Genomic DNA, 25,861 nt, shown 5'->3' with positions numbered 1-25,861 from the left:
GGTGCTATGGGTTATAAGCGTTGTCTTCATCCAATTAATAAAACCCTTTTTTGAGCCTCTTGGTTTTGAAGATCAGGTTTCTTCCAGGGGCTGTTTTTCTGGCAGCAGTAACTTTACCTTCAGGAATTCATGAGCTGCTGGTGCTGTGACTCATTCACCCAGTTTTAAGTTAACCTGTTCACTTCTGCCTCCTTTGCCGTTTACACGTGCGGGAACATACTGACAATATATTTAGATATACTCTGTATTTCATAAGGATGTGTTTCAGAGTTGTCTGAAAACGGTGGTACAGCTAACAGAATGAAGGTAACAGCAAAATATAAAATATAAAAGTAATACATAGTACATCTGAAGTTCTACATGCTGTAATGCTATTAACTTTTGCTCTGCTGTCTTACCTTTTCTATTGAAGCCTGACTTCACTAATTGGATTTTTAAAAGTCTGCCCAGCTAGACCATCTAACAGCATATCTGGTAGCTTGTGTCCTTTATTATTATAGGTCTGATTTTCAGAGGCATGAAGTAACTTTGCAGGCTGACACAGGGAACATCTATCCTGTATGCCCCCTATTACCATGGTACTGGGAGCACCTAAATAATGTGCTCATCCACATAGTACACCTGGGAGGTTAGTATTTGTAACTCAATCAAAGTTCATGCAGGCAGTCTTTACTGGATCTGGGAACTAAGCCTAAGTTGTTTGATTTCTCTCCCTTTACATACTGTTTGTATGTTTAGCACATACTTGGCTTGTGTATTCTTTTATATCTGGTTCCTAATGTTGCTTTTTATAGACTCTTGGATTTTCAGGAAGCACTGAACCACTAACATTACAGATGACTTAATTTGTGGGAGGGGGGAGGGGGACATGGGAATCCAGAAACGGATTATGCAGTGGTTCTCAGCCTTCTTAGACTGAAGGTGCACCTTGAAAAATCCCAGCTGTTAACTTTTCACTTGTGATTTGACTACAGATTAGTAGAGCAGTTCTTCTGAACTGGAGAACTCAGAAAGACACAATAAATCAAAATGCTTTTAGCACTATGAATTCTCATTTGAAATCTCTGCTAATGTTGCATGGCACCTAGCTCTCTTTAAAGGATCTCAAGGCACCTTTAGAAGTACTGAGATAATGAAATGTATTGCCTGCACTTTTCCAGGAAACTGAAAAACATACTCTTTATACTTTTTGCACAACACTTGACATCAGACAAACTTTTTGCTTTTGAAGGTTAACTTACAGTCATCCAATTGAGTATCCAGTGACACATATATTAGATCATCTATTATTATGACTGATGCACAACATCCAGGGTACCTAAAGTCAGTCTCCTTTATTTTTAAGGATTTTTGGAGATGCTGAATAGCTAGAACCATCAGAAACAGAAGTCACTGGACAGTCCAGGTACTTAGAATCTCTGAAAATAAAGCTATTTTTAATTAGGAACTCAAATATGACGACTCTGATGTGATAAGCATTGTATTGCCCGTTCTGCCTTGAGTTAAGGGTGCCAGGAATTTCTAGGAGTAGCTTGTCTGCCAGAAGCCAAGTGATCCAGGAGTAAAGAATCCTCGGTAAATGCAAATTTATGAAAATTAAACATACAGATTTCATGCTGAAGGCAAGATTTTTTTCAAAACTGGTTAAGTGATTTTTTTTTTTTGAGTGGCTGAATTGAGACAGCCCTTTTTAATCAATTGTGAAAATGTAGACTGTTCCTTTATTGCTAAATAACTTAGAAGTTTCTAATAAAATAGGGTAGACAAGTTCTGCAGCAGCCTGAGCGCTTGAAAGCTTTTGTAAGAAGTAAATTAGCTGTTGATTGTTGTTGTATCAATCAATGTGTTGTGTCAAACAACGACGTGATACCAAAAACTGGGACCATGCCTCTGTGCTGCTTTAAACTCGCTTGTTAAACTAGTGGGCTTTCTTCTTGGGGGAGGGGGGCAGGAAATATATGCTGGCTCTGGACTCCTGAAGTAAGGCGAAAAGATTCTTTTACAGCTCAAGACATTGGATAAATAGACAGTACTCCTGGTTTCTGTTTCTAGGTTTTCCACATTACCCTGGACAAGATGACTCAGACACAACTTGATAGTCGTGTTTAGAAAAGTTCAGATTGTAACACATGCCTTTTTAAATCTGTTTCACTGCTTTCTTTTTTATTTAATACCAATTGATTTTTCTACCATAGATCTTACATGCAAAAGGAAAGTGAAATACATTTTTAAGTAGTTTGACTGTAAAAATAACAAATAGTAGTAAGTAGCAAGACTTGGAGAGGGAAAAACTAAATTACTTTTTTTCTGAGTAGTTTTTGAGTTAATAAAGTTTCATTAATATTTGTGGGCTTCAGATTCCTCATCCATTAGATGGAGTTGATCATTTATTACTTTGCAGGGGTTTGAAGGCCTGCTTCATTTTGTCAGGAGCTTTGCTGTCCTTTGTACTATGCCCTCAATTCAGCAGATCACTTTAGCTTTTGTTTAAATTCCATTTAACTGAGTAGAACTTAAATGCTTTCCTGAATTGGGGCCTAGGCAATTAAATATTGTTTTATATACTATATTACTGTAGCTGTCCTCTGTCAAATATCTGATCTATTTCATAAAATAAAAAGGAGAGGTAGAAAATGATTCCAAGGAAGGTTCTTCATAATCCTATTGTGGATTCCTCATGCTTTCTTTGTGTTCATCAGTGCATCCAAGAAGGCATCTGCTATAATTGCCTTCCTTTAACATGTCATAAGTAAGGCCAGTGACTGTTGCTAGACCTGCTTACAGCCTGCAGAGATCTTGGCTCTAGCTCTGTTTTTATTACAACCTGTTGTAAAGTATCTTTTCACATGCATAATTGCACAGAATTTGAATCCTCTCATTCCCTTTGCTGTCCCTACAATTGCAAGATGAAGAAAACTTCTCTACAGATAAATTGTCTTTTGGACCCAGCGCCTCACTGTTGCCAAGTCTGATTGTTTTGAAATTGTAAGTTGGAACTGTTTAATGTCTAAGACATCTCCTTTAGCAGACCCTTTAAAGACAGCTTTTCAACTTCTTGCATATAAGAATGGTTATTAAAAATGGTGTAGTTCATAATTAAGACGCACGGGCCAGAATCTGTACATTGTGGTACATGTTTAAAATGCCCATGGCATAAAAGTGCTAAATATTCTATATTTGAATAGGTTGAAAAAGTGTGAGTATCACAGCGTGACAAGTTTGACTTATTTCAGTTACAAATTGACTTTGTTTGACTTATTTCAGTTACTTGGGCAGAGATGACAATTTACCTCTTTACCTTTAATGCTTAGACAGTGTGGAGTAGGCTGTTCTCCTCATCATGTGCTTGTCAGTACAAGTGAGAATCTGTGAGACCTTTTTTTTTTTTTTTCATTGCTACAGTGTAGAGCTGGAAGTGCACTTTGACATTTTTAGAGGAAAGGAAAGAGCAAGAACTGAGCTGGTCTATACAGTACTAGACAGTGGGTGTGTAAAACATGCTGCTCAGCATGACTTGGAGTATTTGCTTTGAATTCTGTGGAATGGGGGGCAGGATCTGCCAGTCTATGTGCACTCCATCTGCTGATAAAGTAAAGGGTGGTACATTTAGAGAGCCTCTCTCTCTCTTTAGCAGGTTAATCTTCACAGAGCCTTTCTGGCTGATATATCCAAAGAGGGCTCATCTAGCTCAGCTTCAGGAGATGTAAGGGATACCCAGTCGCAGTGTCTGGAGTGCTTTCTAACATACGTGTGTGAATACAGTGATTGTTAGGCAAATGTCTTTCTGTATGCAGTCTGATAATAAAATGTGAGTGCAAAATTTAGAAGCCAGCTCATGTAGTGTAACTTGTGTGAGGAAATCTCTGGAGTAAATGTCTCTTACGAATGTAAAAAAAACAAAACAAACCCAAAACTGCACCCATTTCACAAAAGAAGGCAGTTTATTTTGTGTAGTTTTAATAAATGTATAGTTCAATATTATCTTTAGCCTAACGTGTATTTTTAGAGCCTTCATGGTTCATGCATTTCAGCCAATAATGTCTTTGGCCTTTTCCATTACAATATAAACATATCTATATGTAAACAGTTGCACTTTGAAAGCTTCACAAATCTTACTATTCTCTATGTTAGCCTAAGTTAAAATTGTGTGTCTGAGTATTTTGCTTATATAAATCTGCCATTTAGGTCTCTTTCTTTACAAAGAAAAAAATATGTAATTTATATTTGTAAACTATTTTCTATTTGCAACATATGTACCTCATGTTTTGCCATCTTCCTTCTCATACCAAAAGTCTTTCTCAAATCCTAATCAGCTGTCAGACTTCCCTTATACATTAGCTATCCTAAACTTCGCCTAGTAGAATAAGTTTATTCCAGGTGGGTTGTAACCTTTGTGGTCTTAATTTTACCTGGAGTGTGTGAAGATGGTCAAACCATTAAAAATGTGACTCGCAATAGAAACAGCTTGCCCAATAGCATGCATTGTGAATTAACCAATCCTTCTCTGACACCTTCATGTTTAATAGAAAACACAGCAACAAGATGATAGCATGACAATGGCAGCAGCTGCACAAGACCGAAGTTTGAAAAAAATGATTAAAAAATAGCTTCCCTGCAAAGTAATTTGTAATGTAAGCTTTATTACAAAAATACTGTAGGTGGACACAGTATCCTAGAAATTAAATTTGTGCTTGAGTATAGTAAAAGATGGTTTAGATTTGATATGACATTCCTAATCACTTACAAGCGGCACAGTTATAGGCAAGTGAATGATCTCTTCCACTTGTGAAGATAAATGTTATATCAGACCAAACTGCTATTAGAATTATAATGTTTTGTCATGTGGAAAAAACCCAACAACTGATTGCTCATTAAATAGTAGAGTCTGGCTGTAAATGCTTGTGTGTAGAAGGGGTTAGGGCTTTTTGGCTGATGGCAAGCACATGCTTTTAATTTCTACAGGTTCTGTCTGTCTGTTCTGAATGAAGCTTTTCAGGGAAAGCATCTTCCCATGTGTAACAAGTTACAGGATTGGAGCCATCTGACACTACCAATGTGTTTACCATCTGAATCAGACTTAAATCCCAAGTTTTGAGAGCATACTATGTTGAAAGTTTTAACTTGTTTTCAGGTCCCCTGAAGATTAGAGGGAGAAGGTATTTCAGTCTAGTATTGAAGAATGAATGTGTGCATGTCTGCTCATGCAATTTGAATGTTGTTTCACGAATTGTTTGATTTTTGACAGAGAGAAGGAGCAGGAAAGGGAAGAACAGTTAATGGAAGACAAGAAAAGGAAGAAAGAGGATAAGAAAAAGAAGGAATCTGCTCAGAAGGTAACTTTTTTGATATTTCAGTACTCCCTTTCCCTAAATGTTGGGTATGCCGAATCATGTTCAGCAAAAATTTTCCTTTTGGTTTTTTTTAAACCTGATTCTTTGTAAAAATATTTCCCTTTCTGAAATAAGATGATGCCTGATTTTTTTTGTATTAGTTCACTTAAACTGCAAGTTCTGCAGTAGGTTTGGAGTTTCTTTTGTTATTTTTAGAAGGCTGGGGGAGGATAGGTAGTAATTTTTATGATAATCAAAAGCACTAGTACTCTGAAGGTGCTGCATACTGATTCTTCTGATCTTTGCACCTTCAGCTATTCATTCACACTTGTGAAATTTGTCTAGCAGCTCAAAACTTATGTTTTGGAGAGTAAAAATAAGTGTGGAAATTTTATGTCAAGGGCCCACAGGGGAGTGGGAGTAAGTAGAGTATTTAGTAATACCCTCCCTCCCCCCACTGTTTCTGATTTAAAAAAAATAATTTCAACATTTGCTCTAGAAAACCATTTCATGTAACACTTGCTGAAATGTGAAGATTGGGGCAGGTGAATTGTAACCAGTTGTTACCAAAAATGGTTTCTGGGGCAAAATTTAAAAAAACTTTTCAGGAACGGACTACAAAAACAAAAATCTTGTACCAGTGTGGCCTGTATGCAACGTTACTATTTGTTTTGGTTTTTTTAATATACACACCTGTTTAAACTCAAGAACAGAAAGCTACCCTAGTGTATTCTGACTTGCTGTCTTTTAGTTCCTTAAGCACCAGAAAAGCCTATCCTTGAGGAAGATCTCTGCTGGTTTCGTTTCTGTGCACTTAGTAAATTCCTGCTGAGGGAGGGCTATGCTGAAATTTTTTCTTGCAAGTTTCAGTTTGTTCCAATTTTAGCTTTTTTGTAACTTAAATTTTTGTACTAATTTAACTGCATTGGTTCATCTATTTATAAGTTTAACAATTGATTTAATTATATCATTTCAGTTCCTAGTGTGGCTGCAGTTAAATTGAAGTGCCAACAGTATAAGAGTATTAATATCAATATATCTTGTTCCAGTAAATTGCTGGAAGATCTGGTTTGTTTTATCCGAAGATCATAACAAGAGACATCCATGCCTGCAAAATAGGGTTTCTTTATACCACCTAACAATTTTACTTCCTTATCACTACTTAACTGTGAGATCTCTAAAACAATGCAAATTGCATATTTCAAGTAATGATGTACACAGACAAGAACTGCTTCATTTGTACTCTGTAAGAAGAAATAGCCTGAGGGAAGTATACTGGTATTCAGTGTTATAATAGTAATTTGGAAATTTGTTACAAAAAATTGGGCTGCTTTTTTAAACTTCCCTAGAAACTCTCAGGTACTGAGAGGGGGAAGCGAGGAAAGAAGTATCCAATTGAACTTTTTCAGAAAACTTTTGGAGCTTGATAACTTCATTGTTGGAACTTGTTCAGGGCTCAGAATTCTAAATGCTGTTTTTACCATGCTGCACACTGCCTGTCTGAAAAAGCAGTCGTACTGCCTCTAGTAGCTGGCAGTTCTCTTGTCCAAATCCTGGGTGAAGTGACCCCTGCATGCGTGTCTGCCTTCTAGAAGCCAGTCTGACAATCTGAAAATACTTGGGAGTAAGGGGGCAAAAGTCTTTTAAACTAGAGCACTGTATATTCATACTGAGTAACATTTGTACAGTAGTCGGGGAAACAGTTATTAGGACCTCTACGGTTTCTTTTTTAGACAGTGTTCATAATGGTAGGGAGGTTATTTAAATGAGTATTTTTTGTATGAAATATTTTTTTTACTGGCTAATGATACCTGGTTCGTGGCAGGAGTCTTATGTGCAGTTCTACATAACAAAATGCCTGCTGTTTGATTTTTTGATTAAAATTATAAACAAGTGGCTGGAGGATTTTTTAAATTTTTTTTTTTTTGTGGGGTAAGGGGAGATTTCTTTCATGCTTGTCAGAAGATGTTAGTGTCTGAAGTCTGCTCCTTTCTTGTCAGCATAGTCCCTCCAAGTGCTGGTAGTCCAGGTTTCCCTCAGGTAAATGGCTCTTAAGCTTTGTAGTGCAGTTAGATATCTTATCATTTGCAGCTTGGAGTGATGAATAAGAACAAAAAGGGAGATTTGCTTTCTCAGACTAATAAAGTAAACCTGGCAGCATTATAGGTTGGGATTTTTGTTTTCTTTTGGTCTTCCTCAAGTAAAAAAGTCATAGTTGTGTCCTTTACTATTTTTTATGTGTAGATAGAGGATGGGAAATCGTTTGAAATGGAACACACTTTAAGACATGTATGTGTGTTTTTGCTAGTCTAGGGTAAAAGGAAATCTGGTTTGAGAGGCAGCATGTTTTTGCTGCATCATCTAGGCCAGTGATTCTTATCCAGGGTGTCAGGGCCCCCTGGAGTGCTGCCAGGTCCTTTGAAGGGTGCCACAAGGTTTGAGGAGACAAGTGATTTGTGAGCTGATAAGCAGAAAAGCTGAGTAGATAAATTCCTTCTCAGACTTGTCCCTGCCTGGATGATCCCCCACCGCTACTGCTCAGCTCCTCTGCAAGGAGGTAAGCACTGTAACATATAAATTAGTTTTTGAAATGTGGTGCCACTCAATTCCCAGAAGTTATGGGTAGGGTGCCTTGAGTCCAGTGAGGGGTGTTTTGATTCCAAAAATGTTGAGCCACGTATATAGACTGAAGTTACAGAGCTAGGGAGATACGGCTTTTTATACTTCGGGGTATATGCCATTTCATGCATCCAACAGATCCTCTTTCGAAAGTGGAACAGTGTCATGAGCAATTGAGGCATGTGTTTCCTTTTATTGTTCTTTACTGTACAAAAGGGATCTGGCTAGGTTTGTACAAAAATAAATTGCCTTTACTTTTGCTTTCATTATTCTGTGCTGCGACTGTACCATCTAGAATTATGGACTGGTTCAGCAATTTCTTTAAAGAAGAGGTAACATAAAGCCTGACACATGACAGTCTTAGGGGTTTTCCCTTATTCTGTAGAGGAGCTCATGACTAATAGGTGCAAAACATGCCACAATACAAAGAATTTCAGAGAATGTTCTAGTGGCATTTGATTCCTCTGTAGCCAGAAGTCTAGGCTGTTGGGGAAAATGCAGAAGTACAGCAAAAGCAAAAATTGAGCCAATTTGGGGGATGATGGCTAGCCTTCTGGTAAGTCTCCTCTAGGAAGCCTGCTACATTCAGGAAAATGTTAAATCTGGAGGTGTTGTAGGTATTATAGATTTTTGCAGAAGAGGAGTAGGGAAGAAGGTGAATGGGAAAATAACAGAGATGGTTTCTTCCACTTAGATTTGTGCCTGCAGGCAGCTTCTTGCCATTGATAAGGTACCATGGGTGCTAACACATGCTGTAGTATCTGACATTCTCTACGTTTAGTTTTCATTTTGCTCTGCCATTTGTTAAAGGAGATCTTTCCTCTAAAAATTGTAAAAGGCATTGTGGGAGTAATAGTTGTTTGTGCTTTAAAATGTTACAGTTCTTGGTAGGGGAAAAATACTGCTGATCATCATCAATGAAGCAACTTCCTTCTATAGCCTCTCTGCAAGTATTACATCAGTAGTTGGAGATGATAATAGTCCCAAGTACTCTTGAAGACTTTCTCTGCATTTATCTAAGCAAGTTAGCTGATGAGAAGTCTAAAAAGTTAATTTTTTATCAGACTGATTAAGTCTTGTACTAATAAGTGAAGGCTACAACGTAGAACAGCTCGATTCTTTGCAAAGAACCTTGGTTATTTTTACTTTTATTTATGTTCTTGTTTTTAATTTGCAGGTCACAGATCAAAAAACCAAAGGTAAGAGACTTAATTGCTTTGGATCTTGTCCTTGTCCTTGACTAAAATTCTTGAATGAGAAAGGGAGGAAGACTAATGTTCCAAGTGGAAGTATTGCTGAATGAAGAATCAGCAGAAACAAAAGCTATAACCATCAAAAAGAAGATGAGGTAACATTCCCTATCAGCCCTTAAAATGTTTGGAGAAGAAAAGACTTTTATGAATAAATTAATGCCTTCTTGCTGGAGACTATATCTCAAGAAGAGGCTAATGATGAAAATTCTTCAAAAGTCTAGTTTTCCAGAAGTGTAGCCACTTCCTGAAACAGACAAGGCATGTGGAAAGGAAGAGGAAGAAATACTATTTTATGAAAGAACACCAAAATGACCGTATTGAATTTTTACTTTAGCCAGCACGCTGAATTTAAGTGATGATGAAAGATTAAGAGATAGGAAAGCGCAGAGACTTGACTATCAAATGAAGAGTCAAGGCAAGGATGATGGATAAATATTGAATTTCTCAAAGTGTTTTTTAAAATAAGCTTGAACTTGATTTGTACCTCATTGCTTTTAAAGTAGTGTGGAGAAGCAGCCATGAAAAAGACAGCAGAGGGGTATGTAGAAGTGATTTGACTTTACAACTAAAATATTTTTCTTTCATTATGGGGCAGTGAAGTGTAGATTGGCATGTCAGAGATCCTAATCTCTAGCTGTTCACAGAAATATATTTGGGATGCAACATATTCAGTTGCTGTGAAAGAATTCCTGTACCTGATTGTGGTGGAGTAAATTGCCTCAGGTTTAACTCCTTAGTAAACTGACTGTGTTGCAAGGAATGGAAACACAAATAGCTCTTTCCAAGTTGCCTGCCCATAGTGTATTTTATAACAGCACCTGGCCCTTATGATTGATGACCCAGTTTATACTGACCAAATGGCAACCTCAGGATGAAATTAACTACAGAAGCACACCCACAGCCAGTACAGCAGGGTAAATTATACTGGTTTATATTTACTCCTTGTTTGCTGACTCATTCCATAGTATGTCACATGCTTGCTTCACTTTTACTGTGGAATAGTCATTTTATTCTATAGTAAACATGGTTGGTCCACATCTTTGGCTTCATGTTAGACAGTGTAGAGAATAGAGGAGCGCAGGTACACCATTTCTGGAACCAGTTAAATGCATGAAGACAGCTAAGTTAAGTGAAAGACTGAGGTCCTCCTAGGGTTCTCACTTTTTTGCTGCTGTTATTTCATCTCTACTGAAAGGTCCTCAAAGAGGCTACTTACCACTACATACAAACCCCATCTTGACTGCCTGTCTTCAGTCCTTGTAAAAGCCATTCCCAAGTAAGCTAAAGTGAGCTGCTTCAGCACAAGTCCTTTCCTTCGTTAAGGCCATCTGCCGAAATCAGTTGCGGGGGTGGTTCCCACTGAGGTAATGATGAAAGTTTACTATTTTGCTGTAGAATCCTAGTGAAGATCAGGCACAGGTAATCTTCACTTAAGTCTTACTAGATCAGGTCAACAGTATGCCACCCCACCTGGCTTTGATGGAGGCAAGCCATGGTGGAATCAAGGCTTTATCACTTATTGGCATTTAGTTTTCTTGCTGGGAAAGAACTTACATTAGCTATCCCAATAAAATTAAAATTTAAGAAATACTATCCCTTTTGTGTAGTGAAAACATAAACCTAGTGAGCAAGGCAAAAGCTTGGGATCTAAATTTAGATTCCTCATGTGGTGGCCCAAAATACTGCTGCTGAAACAACCAAAAATTGAGATGGGGCAGGAAAACTAGCACCAACTTTGCATTAATCACAAATAGTCTGGAATTAAAACTTACCTTTACTCAAGAAAGTTCTCTGCCAACTCCTGCTTCTGTCCCTAGATGTTTCATAGAATTTCATAGACATTAGGGCTGGAAGGGACCTTGGACAATCGAGTCCAGCCCCCTGCCCAAGGGACAGGAAGTCAGCTGGGGTCATAGGATCCCCATAGGCATCCAAATTTCTCTTGAAGGTGTTCAATGTAGGTGCTTGAACCACTTCTGATGGCAGGCTATTCCAGACCTTGGGGGCTTGGACAGTAAAGAAATTCTTCCTTATGTCCAGCCTGAAACAGTCTTGTAGGAGTTTATAACCGTTCAACCTTGTCATTCCTTGGGGCGCTCTGGTGAGCAATTGTAAAAATTAAGGTGAGAAAGTCGGTGGGGCTAGGATTTTATCCCTGCTGTCTCAGTAATTTGTGGAGGAGGGAGGAAAATAGGCGGAAGTAGCATATTTATGTAACTAGACTGGTTTCTTGATTGGGTTGAAGTTGCACAGTACTCTGAGAGAGAGGAGTGGATGTATCAAAGTTGAACCACAATGAATTCTGAAGTCTGTTTTGTTATTATTTTAATTTACAAAATTTTGAATGTCTTTCCTTTTATTTTCAGTGCCCGAAGTGACGAAACCAAGTTTAAGCCAACCAGTGGCCGCCAGCCCAATTGGCAACTCTCCATCGCCACCAGTCAATGGTGGCAACAATGCCAAAAGGGTGGCAGTGCCGAACGGACAACCGCCAAGCGCCGCCCGCTACATGCCTCGGGAGGTGCCGCCGCGATTCCGTTGCCAGCAGGACCACAAAGTGTTACTGAAACGTGGGCAGCCCCCTCCGCCATCCTGTATGCTCCTTGGGGGTGGGGCAGGGCCTCCTCCCTCAACAGCACCTGGAGCAAACCCAAGCAACGCACAACCAGTGACAGGAGCACTGCTGCAGAGCGACAGTGGGACTGCAACAGGTATGGACGCTTAGCCATAGAAGGATTGTTCAAAAATTGTTCTCACATATTTTATGACATAATGTATTAACTTTTTCTGAAGTTTAGGAGTTTTATTTTCTGCTTTTAGTGTAACTCTTTCCAGATAGTGCTGGGCTTTTAACTTCTTTAAGATACTGATTTGTTTCATGAAAAACTGAATCATCAGAGTTGCTACATTGGAGCAAAGCAATAGGCCATATAACCTGGTGCTCTATCCTTATTTCTGATAGTAGCTAGTCTGTCTCTAGGGGGTTGTGCCCCACTCTGCACAGTAATATACCCTGTTGACAAAACACTACTGTGAAAGCAGATATCGGTTAGAAACTATCCCTTAGTTTATGATCTGAAATAGTGGTGTTGGCCTGCAGCACCCAAAGGTTCAAGTGAGTGGGCTGAAGCCAGGCCATAGGCCAGATCAGATCTTACGCCCCAGGATTGGGCCATGCACTGCTAAATTGGGACCCCACAACCCCAAGTAAGGGTGGGGGAATGAAATTAAATACAAGATCACATGAAAGGTGCTATAAAGATAAATGTTCTTGATCAGATGATACCATTACAGGTCAGTGCGGCAAACAGCAAAATCTTGTAGGCTCCATATAAACTTGGTAATGTATGTGCTATGTTGTATGTGCTTATTTTATCTTCCTAAGGATCAAAGGAAGCAGATATCAGTGAAATAAGGGGGTTACAGTAGGTTTGTTTTCTGAAAGTTGTCTTCAGTACTTTAGGAACAGCTTCCCGTTCTTTGGCTATAGCCCTCAGTATCAGAAGAACTGTTTGTTTCCAAGTGCTATTCAGTCTTTGTACTTTAAACAAATAATGGTGTTTGAGGGTGAGGTTGCTTGGGGCTGCTCTTACCTGTGTTTGCAGTTTTAGCACTGTGTTAACTGTCCCTTGATGTCAACTCCCTTTTTGTACAGTAGACCCAACTCTGTTTGCAGATTTTCCTTTTAGATTACCATTCTCTTCTAAGGTCCCTCTGATTGTATCCAGGGCAGAGCCAGGGTCCGACCCAAATCTTTACCAACTAACACACTAAAATATAGGAAGATCCAGTTTACATGTGTTATCACTGATAGTAAGAGAAATTCAGCCTGCATTCAAAGCCTTTTCCCCCCTTGTGTATTCAAGTGAAGTTGTACAAATGTTAACTAACATTTAGCATAGGAAGGTCTTAGTGAAATATTCACTTCCTGAGAAGTGGTCTGTCTTTTTGGAAGTCACTGCCTACATGAAACCTTTGCACTTGCATCACAATTCTTCCTCTGTGCCATGATAAACATGCTTTTAGATAAAACAAGCAGAAACAGCAACATTTCAAATAAAAGCATATTGAAGGATTTCATAATAGGTCATCTTGTGCAGATGGATCTGTTTCTCACAATTGGGATCTACAGTTTTCTTCTAGAAGAGTGACATGCTTATTTGACAATATTACCCAGTAGGTGAACATTGTTAGTGTGCTTTCTGTCCAGAGTCGGTTATACTTAAGATGGGCAAGATAATCGAATAATACAGACCTTTAATTTTGTTGATTTTTAAATCTGAACGAGACTAGGAGATTTTGACACGTATCTTCTAGATATTTAAGTTACTACCTTTGCCTCTTATGAGCCTCTGTCATCACTTTAATGTTAAATATTTCACCGCTGTATATGCAGCTAGTGGGTTGGATCCTACAACTGTTATCTTAAATAAAAATTTCTTCAAAAGCTTCTAGAAAATTATTGAGAAGTCAGAAGCCTTTGAATAGCAAAGCTTCTGCAGCTGTATGATAGAGAATTTAAAAAGTAGAACAGAAAACGAAATAATATATAATGTACTAATACTTGTTACTTATTTTATGCTAAATCTCTCCAGAACTCAAGATTTCAGGGTTTGGGGGAGGTTTTTTGCTTTGGCGTGGTTTGGGGGGTGAGGAAGGGTTTACCAAAAAGTAGTTACTTCTGTTGACACTAATAGATTTACACTGATGTTAGCAGAGATGAGAAACCTAAAACAGACTTATTCACTAGCCTTGGCAGCTAGTTTCAGCACCATATTCCCTAGATTTCTACTGAGCAAATTATTTAATCCAGAGCTGCCTAACTTACGGGTGGCTGTAGGCTACACATCCTCCCCGCGCCTTGCCCTGTGCTGCATGGCAGGTACCCACCCCATGTGGAAAAGCTTGAGAGAATCCAGAGAAGAGCCACCTGTATGATCAAAGACTTGCAAGGCAAGCCATACGAGGAAAGGTTGAGGGACTTGGGCCTCTTCAGCCTAAAAAAAGAGAAAGCTGAAAGGGGACTTGGTACCAGCTTACTGCTTTATCAGTGGAGTACATCAAGGGCTCAGTTAAATAACTGTTCACCAGGGCACCATTGAGGAAAACCAGAAGTAATGGCCACAAACTTGTGGAAGACCATTTCAGGCTTAACAGTAGGAAAATCTTCTTCACAGCCAGGGTGTCCAGTCTGTGGAATAAACTCCCTCCAGAGGTGGTGCAGTCATCTACCCTGGAAATCTTCAAGAGGAGACTGGACAGTCATCTCGCTGGTGTCACCTGACCCCAGTTGTCATTCCTGCCTAGTGCAAGGGGGCTGGACCCAATGGTCTTGTGAGGTCCCTTCCAGCCCCCATACAATCTATGAATCTGTGGCAGGTGCTGCCTCCACTGCATGGTGCCAGTACTCCCATGCCCTGCTGTGCCACATGCCCCTCCCCCCACTCACCACTTCTGCCATAATGCCCGATGCCTTGCAGGCCATATCACATTGCCCCAGCCTGCAGGCACACCACATCACCATGCCTTGCCCCCAGAGGTGGGGCCAGGAAGCAGAAGTTGGAGGATGGAGGAGGAACAGAGAGACTTTGGCAATGGCAGGAGTTAGGAGCTCTCAGGGACCAGATATAGTCCATGTGCCTCCAGCTGGACAGCCTGGTTTTAATCCAGTGCTGAAAATGCGTAGAACTAATGAGCAGAGTAAGTTGTGGCTTCTAACAAGTAGTAGCTGACCCCATAATAGCAGTACTTCTGATGGCGAGAGTAAAAGTTTCTTTAGTAAATAAATTCACTTGTGTGGATAGGTTCTTTAAAATGTGCATCTTCTCTTCACATTCCAGTACAGGATGTTGCTCTGTTTTTACAATCAGGGTATTTGTGGAGGGATATTTTAATACTCTATTTGAGTATTATCTGTTGTAGCAGTCATTGATTTTTCAGCCTCCCTAACTGTTTGGAATTTAGCAGTGCCCTGTTGAGAAACACTGAGTTGAAATCTAGTTGGTGCCAGATGAGGGTGATGGGGGCAGGACCTCACCCCACCATGCTCTGCTTTTTCCACAGTCTGCCCCCTCCCTGCCCCTGATGAGTACCTGAAGGAGCAAGTGCAGCCTCTGCCTTTGCTACTGCATTTCCAGTGATTCTGATGCTGGTGTCTGGAATCGCATCTGCCTCCAGCCCCGGGAGCATGGATGCAGTGGTGGGGTTGGGGGGATGAGCTGGACTGAAAAGTGCAGTCATGTGTCCCCCCCTCATGCACATGCACAGCAGTTCACACTGCTGAGAGCACAGGGATGACCAGGATGAGGTTGTTGGGAGGCGAGTAGCAGCCAGCCACGACTTGTCTGCAGTGTGATGGGGCACCCAGCTTCAGGGGGGAGGAGAAGTGGTCACTACTTCCATCACAGGTGCTGGGGACTGTGGCATTTTTGGAAGGTTCTTGCAGCACCCTGAGGTGCTTCCCCATCCCAGTTGAGAATCACTGATCTAATCCCTTCATAGAAGTGCAGGCTTCTACTAAACAATCTCATGGTTTCTCAGAGCCTTCAAGAGAGGCTATGGCATTTTGGGGTTATTGTTTCTTTTTAACATCTATGAGAGGCAGTAACCTAAGCCAGAAGTGGGGGTTTGGGGAGTTTTATTTGCTTTTGCACTCCGGGCATTTATTTTTGACCTGCCTCACAGCTTTCCTTGCCAGTAAAAGCAGTACAGTGCTGTTTGTTCAATTCAAGTTCATCCATAGCCTATTTTCACCTCGGATGAGTAACTTACCTTCTCTCCATCACATTCATTTCTAGGTAAGATCATCTTAAAAGCTAAGGGAGCCCCTAGCCAGTTTTACAAGGACAAAGCCCTTCTCTTAAATTCCCAAAACGACTTGAGGACATAGTATGGTGATAAAAATATGAGGACAAGCAGTTTCTTTTCAACATTTTGTCTAAATAGATCAAAGCATATTCTGAGAGTTGCCGGCATCCCTGTCTTTGAGGTTTTTAGAACATGCTCATTTAGGTGCAAGGCAGCCTCTAGAGTGCATCTACAAAATGCTTTTACTATCAGAGTGTACACAGAATTGCTGCTGAGAGTGGCAATCATATTTTACAGGCAACATTCCTCCAGTTTGAGGGAGAGCCCTGCAGTCTTTAACTAGTCTCCTCAGTCTGCCTTTCTAGATGGTTCTTGCTGATACTTTTCTCAAGCTTTGGAGCCCATACTTGCAACTGGATTTCCAGTACATTTCAGTATGGAGCCATGTTCCCTGTTGTTGTGGCACCCCCCCCAGAATTATTTTCCCCACTATATCAGGGTTAGGTTGGACTCTGAAGGGTGTGAGCTGCATATCCTCCATAACCTTACCCTGATAGTTTAGTAAGGGAAGGTGAAAACAATTTTGTTCGCCTTTGGTTAACACTTACCAAAAGGTTCAAGGTTTGATATAGAGTGTGTATGTATCCTTACCAACAAGAAATTAAGTTATAGACTGGCAACTCGTTTATCTACTGAAAATTTGGAAATCGACTAAGAGAGAACCCATCAAATTGGTTAGTGAGCTGAAGAGGTATAAAATGTATGCTGACAGCAGTTTTGTTTTCTAATTAAAATATCAGTAAGTAAAAATTCCTATTATCTTTATTCTTGGATACATAAAGTTAGAGGGGTTTTTTAACCATGGAAGCATGTGTAACAAGATTGCATTATTTTTAGAGGGGTGTGACTTACCTTCAGGGCAGCTGCTGTCACACCAGACAGTACCCAGACAGTAGTGCATATGAAGTCGGGTTGACCATGATACAGATATTTCTACAGATTTCATGCCTCACCAAATGAGCTCGCCTGAAAGCACAGAGTTACCACAGTGGTACCAAGACTCATTAGAGAAGATCTTCATGTAGAAAGAATTGGAAAGTTCAGCCTTCACATAAGGAAGCCTTTTACAGGAAGTTTTAGGTCCCTGTGGTCAAAACATCCAGAAAAATGACAAGTAGCATCAAATGGAGAACATGACTTACCAGGCTCATTTTTAAAGAGTAACACCAGGGGGACAGTACAGATTGCAAGGACGAGGTTGCCAGAATGCTTTAGTACCAACAGTGAGTGACATAATTTCATAGATGTGGTTTGCCATGAACCCAGTATTGACTGTGCTAGTGTTGCAATGGAATTAATTCATGTCATATCTGATTTAAGTCTGTTCAGGTCTCGTAGAGTGTTTGTGCTAAATTCGGCAATGAAATAAATGTTAGAATAAGATGGCTATTGAATGAAGGTGCAAGTAAATAGCTAGCTTAGTTTAGTTTACCTCTGGACTGATCTGACATTCAGTAACTTTTCAAAACTATTGTAATTTGTACAGTGAGGGGAGGAAGGGAATTTGTAGTTTGAAAATCAACTAGGAATTGGGCACACAATGAACTAAGGAGTGGATAATTTTAACTCTACAACCGTTCTGGTAGGTACTTTTTCTGCAACGTCCTCTGCTTCTCCAGTCACAGAATACTTTGCACCTTGTTTGCATAACTAGGGAATGCTGATTTTAGTATACGTTTCATTACTTTAATTATACATTCACAGATGTGAATTTTCTTTACTGCTGAATTTTGCTCAGTAACTACAATAATTTTCTTGAACTGATCTTGAAAGATTTCTCTTTTGGGTCATCCCTGGTTATTGTATTAACTTCAGTGTAATCCATTCACGTGTTAGTTAACTTTTTAAGTAACCAGGCATGTTAGTAAAAAGTGCCAGACATCAGTAAATTTAAGTGTGTACAAAATCATGGGGAGGGATTTTGTGAAATACTGCTTTTTAGCAAGAGTCTCATATGCCATTTTTAACAAAATATTCTTCTAAAGACAGCTTGGAAGGTTTTGGAAAACTGTGTTTATAAGTGGAAAGGACAATTGGTGGTGTCTGTAATTGAGGTCTTCAAAGGACTTGTCAATAGTAACGCAGAGCAATGACCTTTTTCTTCTTAGATTCAACAATTGGAGGTGCTGCTGCTTCAAATTATGCAAATTCCACTTGGGGTCCTGGAGCCGCCTCCAACAACGGCACCAATGCCAACCCAACTCACATCTGGGACAAGGTGATTGTAGACGGGTCTGACATGGAAGAGTGGCCTTGTATTGCCAGCAAAGACGCTGAGTCTTCTTCAGAAAACACCACCGACAACAACAGTGCCTCAAATCCTGGCTCAGAGAAGAGCACTCTGCCAGGAAGCACCACTAGTAACAAAGGAAAAGGAAGCCAGTGCCAGTCTGGAAGCACTGGGAGCGAATGTAATCTTGGGGCCTGGAAATCTGACCCCAAGACTAAATCTGTTCAATCTTCCAACCCTGCTGTGGAGAGTAACAATGGACTAGGAAATTGGAGGAATATGACTGGGCAGGACAGAATCGGCACCAGTTCTGGCTTCAGCAACTTTAACCCAAATAGTAACCCATCTGCTTGGCCAGCACTGGTTCAAGAGGGCAGTTCTAGGAAAGGGACTTTGGAGTCTGATAATGGTAACTCCAATGCACAGATTAGCACAGTAGGTCAGACCCCTAGGGAACAGCAGTCAAAGATGGAAAATGCGGGTGTTAACTTTGTCTCTAGCAGAGAACAGGCTCAAATTCATAACACTGATGGACCAAAAAATGGAAACACTAACTCCTTGAACTTAAGTTCGCCAAACCCTATGGAGAATAAGGGAATGCCCTTTGAAATGGGCTTGGGGAACCCCTCCAGGAGCACTGATGCCCCTTCACAAAGCACTGGAGAAAGAAAGCCTGGGAATGTTGGATCTTGGGGTACAGCTAGGGGGCCTTCTGGAACTGACACAGTCTCTGGACAAAGCAATTCTGGAAACCACGGGAACAATGGAAAGGATAGAGAGGACTCCTGGAAAGGAGGTTCTGTACAAAAACCTAATGGGTCAAGAAATGATTCGTGGGATAACAATAACAGGTCTACGGGTGGTGGGTCTTGGAACTTTGGCCCTCAGCACTCAAACGAAAGCAAATGGGGTGAAGGGAACAAATTGACATCTGGGGTCTCTCAGGGAGAATGGAAACAGCCGTCTGGGTCTGATGAACTGAAGATTGGAGAATGGAGTGGTCCAAACCAACCAAATTCTAGCACTGGAGCATGGGACAATCAAAAAGGCCACCCTCTTCCTGAAAACCAAGGCAATTCCCACGCTCCCTGTTGGGGAAGATCTTCCAGCTCTGCAGGAAGTGAGGTTGGAGGTCAAAGCACTGGAAGTAACCACAAAGCAGGAAGTAGTGACAGTCACAATTCTGGACGCCGATCATACAGGCCTACACATCCTGATTGCCAGGCAGTCTTGCAGACTTTGCTGAGCAGGACTGATTTGGACCCTCGTGTGCTTTCAAACACTGGCTGGGGCCAAACTCAAATAAAACAAGATACTGTGTGGGATATTGAAGAGATGCCACGGCCAGAGGGGAAATCTGATAAAGGAACTGAGGGGTGGGAGAGCTCTACCACACAGACAAAGAACTCAGGGGGCTGGGGGGATGCACCCAGCCAAAGCAATCAAATCAAGTCTGGATGGGGTGAGCTCTCAACCCCAACAGAGTGGAAGGACCCCAAAAATACAGGAGGGTGGAATGACTACAAGAACAACAATTCTTCTAACTGGGGAAGTGGAAGACCAGAAGAAAAACCATCCTCCTCTTGGAATGACAACTCCAACAAGGATCAAGGGTGGAGTGGACGGCAACCTAATCAAGGATGGTCTTCAGGAAAGAATGGTTGGGGAGAAGAGGTTGACCAAACAAAAAACAGTAATTGGGAAAGTACAGGAAACAAACCAGTGTCGGGTTGGGGTGAAGGTGGACAAAATGAGATTGGGACTTGGGGTAATAGTGCAAATGCAAATGCTGCTTCAAAGGGTGGATGGGATGATTGTAAAAGAACTCCAGCATGGAATGAAGCTGGTCGACAGCCCAACTCCTGGAACAAGCAGCAGCAGCACCAGCAGCAGCAGCAACAACAACAGCAGGAGACTTCTGGCTCCTGGGGTCCACCACCACAAACTCCAGGTAATGGGCGACCTCCAAATCCAAACTGGAACAGTGGGCCACAGCCATCTGCCCCCAAGGATGAGGAACCCAGTGGCTGGGAAGAACCTTCTCCACAATCGATAAGTCGGCAAATGGATATTGATGATGGCACTTCAGCCTGGGGAGACCCCAGCAGTTATAACTATAAGAATGTGAACCTGTGGGATAAGAACTCTCAAGGAGGACCGGCCCCACGAGAACAGTCTCTGCCTACTCCAATGACTAGCAAATCAACTGCATCAGGTACTGTTTTACCTCCATGAAACAAGATGTCTAAATGTTTGTGCATTCTTCTGATCTCTAATAGTTTTGATCCATTAGCAGACTTAAACTCTTATGTAACTGTTTGGCTACACATACAATTATGATTTATTTGTAATGTGATTGTACTCTGAAGAGTAGGTGTGAAAATAGAACCACTACATTCCACATTTTATTGTCTCTAAATGACTTCCATCTGAATGCTGCTCAGCTTACAAGTAAAAGGATATGTTCTTTCTCTGACAGCCCTGTAAACTCAACCTGCGATCTGAGAGACGAGACATATTCTTACTGGATTATACTTCAGTACCAGGAAAACATTATACAGGCCAAATTTTGCCTTCCTCTACACCTGTTTAAAAAAAAAACAACCAAAAAACCTTAGTTTCTCTAAAGGAATTGCCTTTGTTATATTGAAAAAAACAGATCCTTTGCTATGAAATTGGAATTTAGGTGACAAATGTGACTATGCATGAGCCATGTATTGGCCTAGTTAACTGTCTTGTATTCATTGGTTCTGCCACGCTCGGAAGAACAAATAGAGGCAAAAAAAGATGTTTTTGATAACGCAGATATGTCATATATGGAATTCACAGGACGTATATTAACGTGGCATTCCAGAGTCACTTTTTGAACAGTATTTAGTTTTATGTATACTCTTAAATTTATCCTGGTTTTTCAGACTATTAAACCTTAGATACTAACAACTTGTCAGGGGAAGAGTTGTTTAATGAATTAATTCCTCATCTGAATCAGTGGTAATATTGTTTCTCTGTAGCACTGCTATTGAATGTCCTCTTCTGTTCATTCCTAAATGGAATTAAATGCCTGCACTGACTGTAGTGTGGAGAAGTTCTAGTGCACTTTTTGATAGCTTGAGCTACACCAGATAGTCAGCTCTATCTAAAGGCAGAAATAGTACACTGTTCATTATTTTGAGCTGAATAGCAATGGGCAATTCATTTCATAACTGTTCTGTAATGAAAACTCTTTCTCCTTTGTGCAGTCTGGAGCAAAAGCACACCACCTGCTCCAGATAATGGTACGTCCGCCTGGGGTGAGCCAAATGAAACTAGTCCCGGGTGGGGTGAAGTGGATGATACAGGAGCATCGACTACAGGCTGGGGGAATGCACCCTCCAACACCCCGAATGCCATGAAACCTAGTGAGTATAGGCCACACACAAGCTATTTCTTTCATGATTCTATGGCTTTGTAATATCTGACTTTTGGGTATGGGTGAGCCAGGTGTATGTAGTGTCATCTTTTCTCAGTGAGAACTAGAAGGAACACTGAATGTTCTTTAAGATACTGATGAAGGCTGTCTGAATAAAGTACTTGTAGTGACTAGAAACTATGAAAAGCAAAGGGGAACTATGTTTATTATAAAGTTTTGTATACAGCTATGATACTTATGGTAATGACATAGTTCTACCTCTACCTAAGAGCAGTTGGTTGCTTTTTCTCTCAGCAGCTGCTCCCGGGCTACACACCTAAGTACTTAATGTTGAGGAAACTGTTAGGCATGAAAATTGCTTATACCTCTTAAGAAAATTATTCAGGCCTTTTTTGCACCCAGCCCAAGAAAGCTGAACTTTTCAGTCATTTACTCATCATGTTTGAATCATCAGTAAATGAGCTCCTGCTGAGCTTGTGAGGGGGGAAAAAAAAGCATTTTGAAATTAGGATACTGATATGTACAGTTTTGTTTACAAAAAAAAAAATATTTCTCCCAGCAAAGGCTGGTTCATGCAGTTTCTTTCTGTTTTTTTTTTCTGTTAAAACAGGGAAATCTAAATGCCCCCCCCCCCCAAAAAAAAAAAAAAAGACTAAAAAAGTATTCTGAAACTTTGCTCCAAGTTTGTAATTCTGGTCAAGATTTTTGGATTCAGCCCCTTGTAGAGGCACGTGCCATAGTAAATCCTTTGGTTCCAGTGTCTGATTCTGTGCTCTTCTTCTCCCCTTACACTCCTCCTTATTTTTCATCTTTCTGTTCTAATAGGTAGCCGCCTCCTCCTCTGTGAATCTGTGAGAGCACAGGAGAGGGTAGGAATAGGTGGGTCTGAGACTGAGATTGGAGGTGGCAAGAGCTGAAAAGCTAGTTGCAGGGGATGGAGGTGAAAATAAAGATGAAAGAAAGATTTTGAACTAGTGGGGTTGAAGGAAGTAGATGAATGGCATAGAAAGGCCTGGTAAGTAGTCTAATGTACAGAGGGAAAACTGGGATTAGTTGGATAAAGAGCCAGAGAGATGAGGATCATGAGATTGCATGAGAACCAGAGAGAATAAGAGCAAATAAGGAGTGGGAGTGTGGCCAGGGGGGAGGCCACTAGAACCTGGGGTGACAGAAGGGAGAAATCAGAAAGTAGGTGGTAGAATCAAGATGGGTTGGAAATGTAACTGGGTGTGGAATAGAATGTGATTTTTACTGGGACTGGGTAGGGCAAGGAGAGTGAAAGCAGGAGACCTGGGTAGTTAGATCTGTGAATCTAGAAGAGGGGTTGGCAGTTAATTGAGCCCACTGTTCACATAGGGAGTTTTGGGGAGCTGTTCCAGACTGGGTCAGGAAGGCCCCCTGTCCCACCCCTGCAGCAGCTCACCAAATCTCCCTGTGTGGGTGGGTGGGCAGAGAGCTAGCAGCAGGTTCAGCAGGGGTAGTTCAGCTGGGGACCCAGCAACACCTCCAGGCCACCATTCTACCCCGAGGAGGAGCTTGGGCAGATGCCCCCATCCCCAGCGGGAACCAGCTGGCTGCATCAACAGGTGATGCTGGTACCCACCCCACATTGCTTCTGGCGCTCAGGCTGGGAGCTGGTGTAAGCTGTAGCAATGTGCTGTAGGTGTGGAATGATTGGGGTGAGGTGATGAGAGAGCTCTGCCCACGATGAGTGGTGGTGGCCAGTACTGGGCTCCAGGAAGAAGCGGGACCTAGCAGGGGACATGCTTGCTGCTTCCACAGCCCTTCTTGCTGTGGCCACCTAGAGCCTCTGCCAAAGCTGCTGTGCAGCTCCTTCCTGCCACCACCACCAGTGCTACCTCCAGGCTGTTCCGCTGCTTGTCTGGCAGGCTCAGTAGGGAGGAGCCATAGGGAGACCCTGGTGTTGGGCTCCAGGCCAGAAGGGCCCTGGCAGCGGCAAACATGTCTACTCCTGGCACCCAACACTAGCCACTGCTGTTCATCATGGGTAGGGCTGCCTCTCTCTCTCTTTCTCTCTCCCTTCCCCTCTTCCCTCCCCTCCTTCCCCACATCCCCACAACTTACACCAGCTCCTGGACTGTGCACCAGAAGCAGCACAGGGCAGGCGCTGGCATCAGCTGTGAACGAAGACAACAGGTTCTCGTTGGGGATGGGGTGTCCACTCAAGTCTGCAAGTGACATTGTCCCATCAGTTTATCAGCTGCGGTCCTGGGTAGTCACCTTATGCGCAGCAGGAACTTACTTGCAGTGTGTTATAGTGACAGTATTAGGACAGATTGAAACGGCTAGAGATGTTCTACTTGAGAAGTGAATGAGAGTAAGAGCCCAGGAAATCATACTCCATTCCAGGCTCGGGAATGGAGCTGAGGATTTAGGAGTCTCACCATTCCTGAAATGTCCCGTTTCCTTTTGATTCTGGTCTGCATTGTCTAGCAGTTTCCAAACTAGGGGTCATGGTTCAAAATTGGTTCCTAGTGCTTAAGAATAGGGTCTCATGCTACACGTATTGTTACCTGGATGGGCTTAAACTAAGTAAATGCAAGCAGTAATAACCTGTTGTGGTCACAGCCCAATCTTTTTGGGCTATGAACCTATTTCTAGTTTGTGGCAAAGGACTGTGTGGTGTAGGAGCTGGCAAACTATAGCTCGCGGGCCACATTCAGCCTGTGGAGCCTTTAGATCCAGCTTGTGGAGCTGTGGTTTCATTTCTTCAGCATTTGGCAGCAGGGGACTCTGCCTATGCTGTGCCACAGTTGGGCACCCAGGGCTTTGGCGAAGGGGGACCCCACCCTCTGCTGCATTGTACCTGCTTGGCAGAAAGAAGTTGAGGTAGCCAGGTCCCTAGTCCCCATCCATCTCAGAGCTGGGCTGTGTTATGCTGGACTCCTTCATAAAATATTGCAGACCCTGCTGTAGTCTGTGCAACCTAGATGATAAACCATATGTACATCAGTATGATGCCACCTGATGGAATTCATGTTTTACAGAAATTTGTTTTACAGTTTTTGAAAAAATACAGAAATTACATAGGTTGCGTGCACATTTACCCTAAAAGCACATTATTAAGGTTGCAATGTCAAACACTCAGAAGTTATGAAATGTTAGAATTAAGGTTACATGTACAATTATAATAGTTTTTAATTATCTAATAATAGACTTTTTTCCACAGGCCACCTGCTATATTCCATCCATAAAATGGAGAGTGATTACCTAACAACCACATAATCTTGCTTTCTTCTTACTAAGTGTATAGCCATAGATCTTATTTACTGTCTGCTTTTCAAACCCTGCACTGAAGAAATAATTGTTAATTTTCCTCATTGCCTCTTCTGTGGTATTCATTGCTTTCCTTGACACTCCTGTGAGATGGATGGGTATTAAACCCATGTTGGAGATGGTGAACATAAACAGAGAGATTAATACAAAAAGTATATAGCTAATTTTCAAATTCCAAATTGAGGTACCCGAGGCCTGATTTTTTTCTTCTTTATCATACGTAACATTTCATAGCATTTATAGGACCTAAGTGCAGTTTCTGTTGACTTCAGTAGCAGCTACAAGCACAAAATAATTATTTTCTTTTATTTATTTATTTGATTTTTACACTGCCCTTCCCAAAAAAAGGCTGAGGGTAGCTGTAGTAAAATAAGATGAGTCCTAAAATGAGAGAAAATGTTAAAACAAAATAATAGACTAGTTCCCCAAGCAGTACTCCAAAACCTAATCCCGCTGCAAAAGGCTGCCCAAAAAATAGTCTTTCAACATTTCTAGAAGATGTCCAGGTTTGGAGGGAGTTCCAAAGCTGAGGAGCAGCTGCCAAGAATGAGCTTCTTCATAGTTTCACTGAACTAGTTTGGTGCACAAAGAGAACTTGCAAGAGATTGCTGTTGGCTAACCTAAGGGACTGCAATGCAACTTCGATATGTAAGGTTCAGACCATTACAGACTAAAGGCATTGAGTCAGGCATCCAGAAGATCAGAAACCCACAATTAATGACATCTGTGAAAAGTTTGGGTAAAGTGACTTGCCCACTGTCATCTGGGAACTCTCTGGGCAGAGTCAAAGAGAGAATTTATTTCATCTTGCTTAACCACAAGGTCATCCTTTCTCTTTCCCCTGCAGCTGCCTGCC

The 25,861-nt window shown here is 41.3% G+C and overlaps 1 protein-coding gene across 10 annotated transcripts in view; it reads left to right on the top strand.

The window, feature by feature from the left end:
* TNRC6B (trinucleotide repeat containing adaptor 6B) overlaps positions 1-25,861 on the top strand; it is a 198,236-nt gene that overhangs the window by 124,633 nt on the left and 47,742 nt on the right. For all 10 annotated transcript variants that reach the window (XM_090042986.1, XM_090042983.1, XM_090042978.1 and 7 more), the window contains 5 exons: positions 5,246-5,333; positions 9,127-9,148; positions 11,569-11,913; positions 18,178-20,514; positions 21,539-21,697. In XM_090042986.1, the coding sequence (XP_089899112.1) occupies positions 5,246-5,333; positions 9,127-9,148; positions 11,569-11,913; positions 18,178-20,514; positions 21,539-21,697 (2,951 nt within the window). The remainder of the gene's footprint in view (positions 1-5,245; positions 5,334-9,126; positions 9,149-11,568; positions 11,914-18,177; positions 20,515-21,538; positions 21,698-25,861) is intronic.

This window comes from Crocodylus siamensis, chromosome 4 (genome assembly GCF_052110815.1).
Source record: "Crocodylus siamensis isolate JL-2025a chromosome 4, ASM5211081v1, whole genome shotgun sequence".
NCBI classification, from domain to species: domain Eukaryota; kingdom Metazoa; phylum Chordata; order Crocodylia; family Crocodylidae; genus Crocodylus; species Crocodylus siamensis.
Note: the sequence above shows the minus strand (reverse complement) of the source record. Positions and strands in the feature narration are given on the sequence as shown.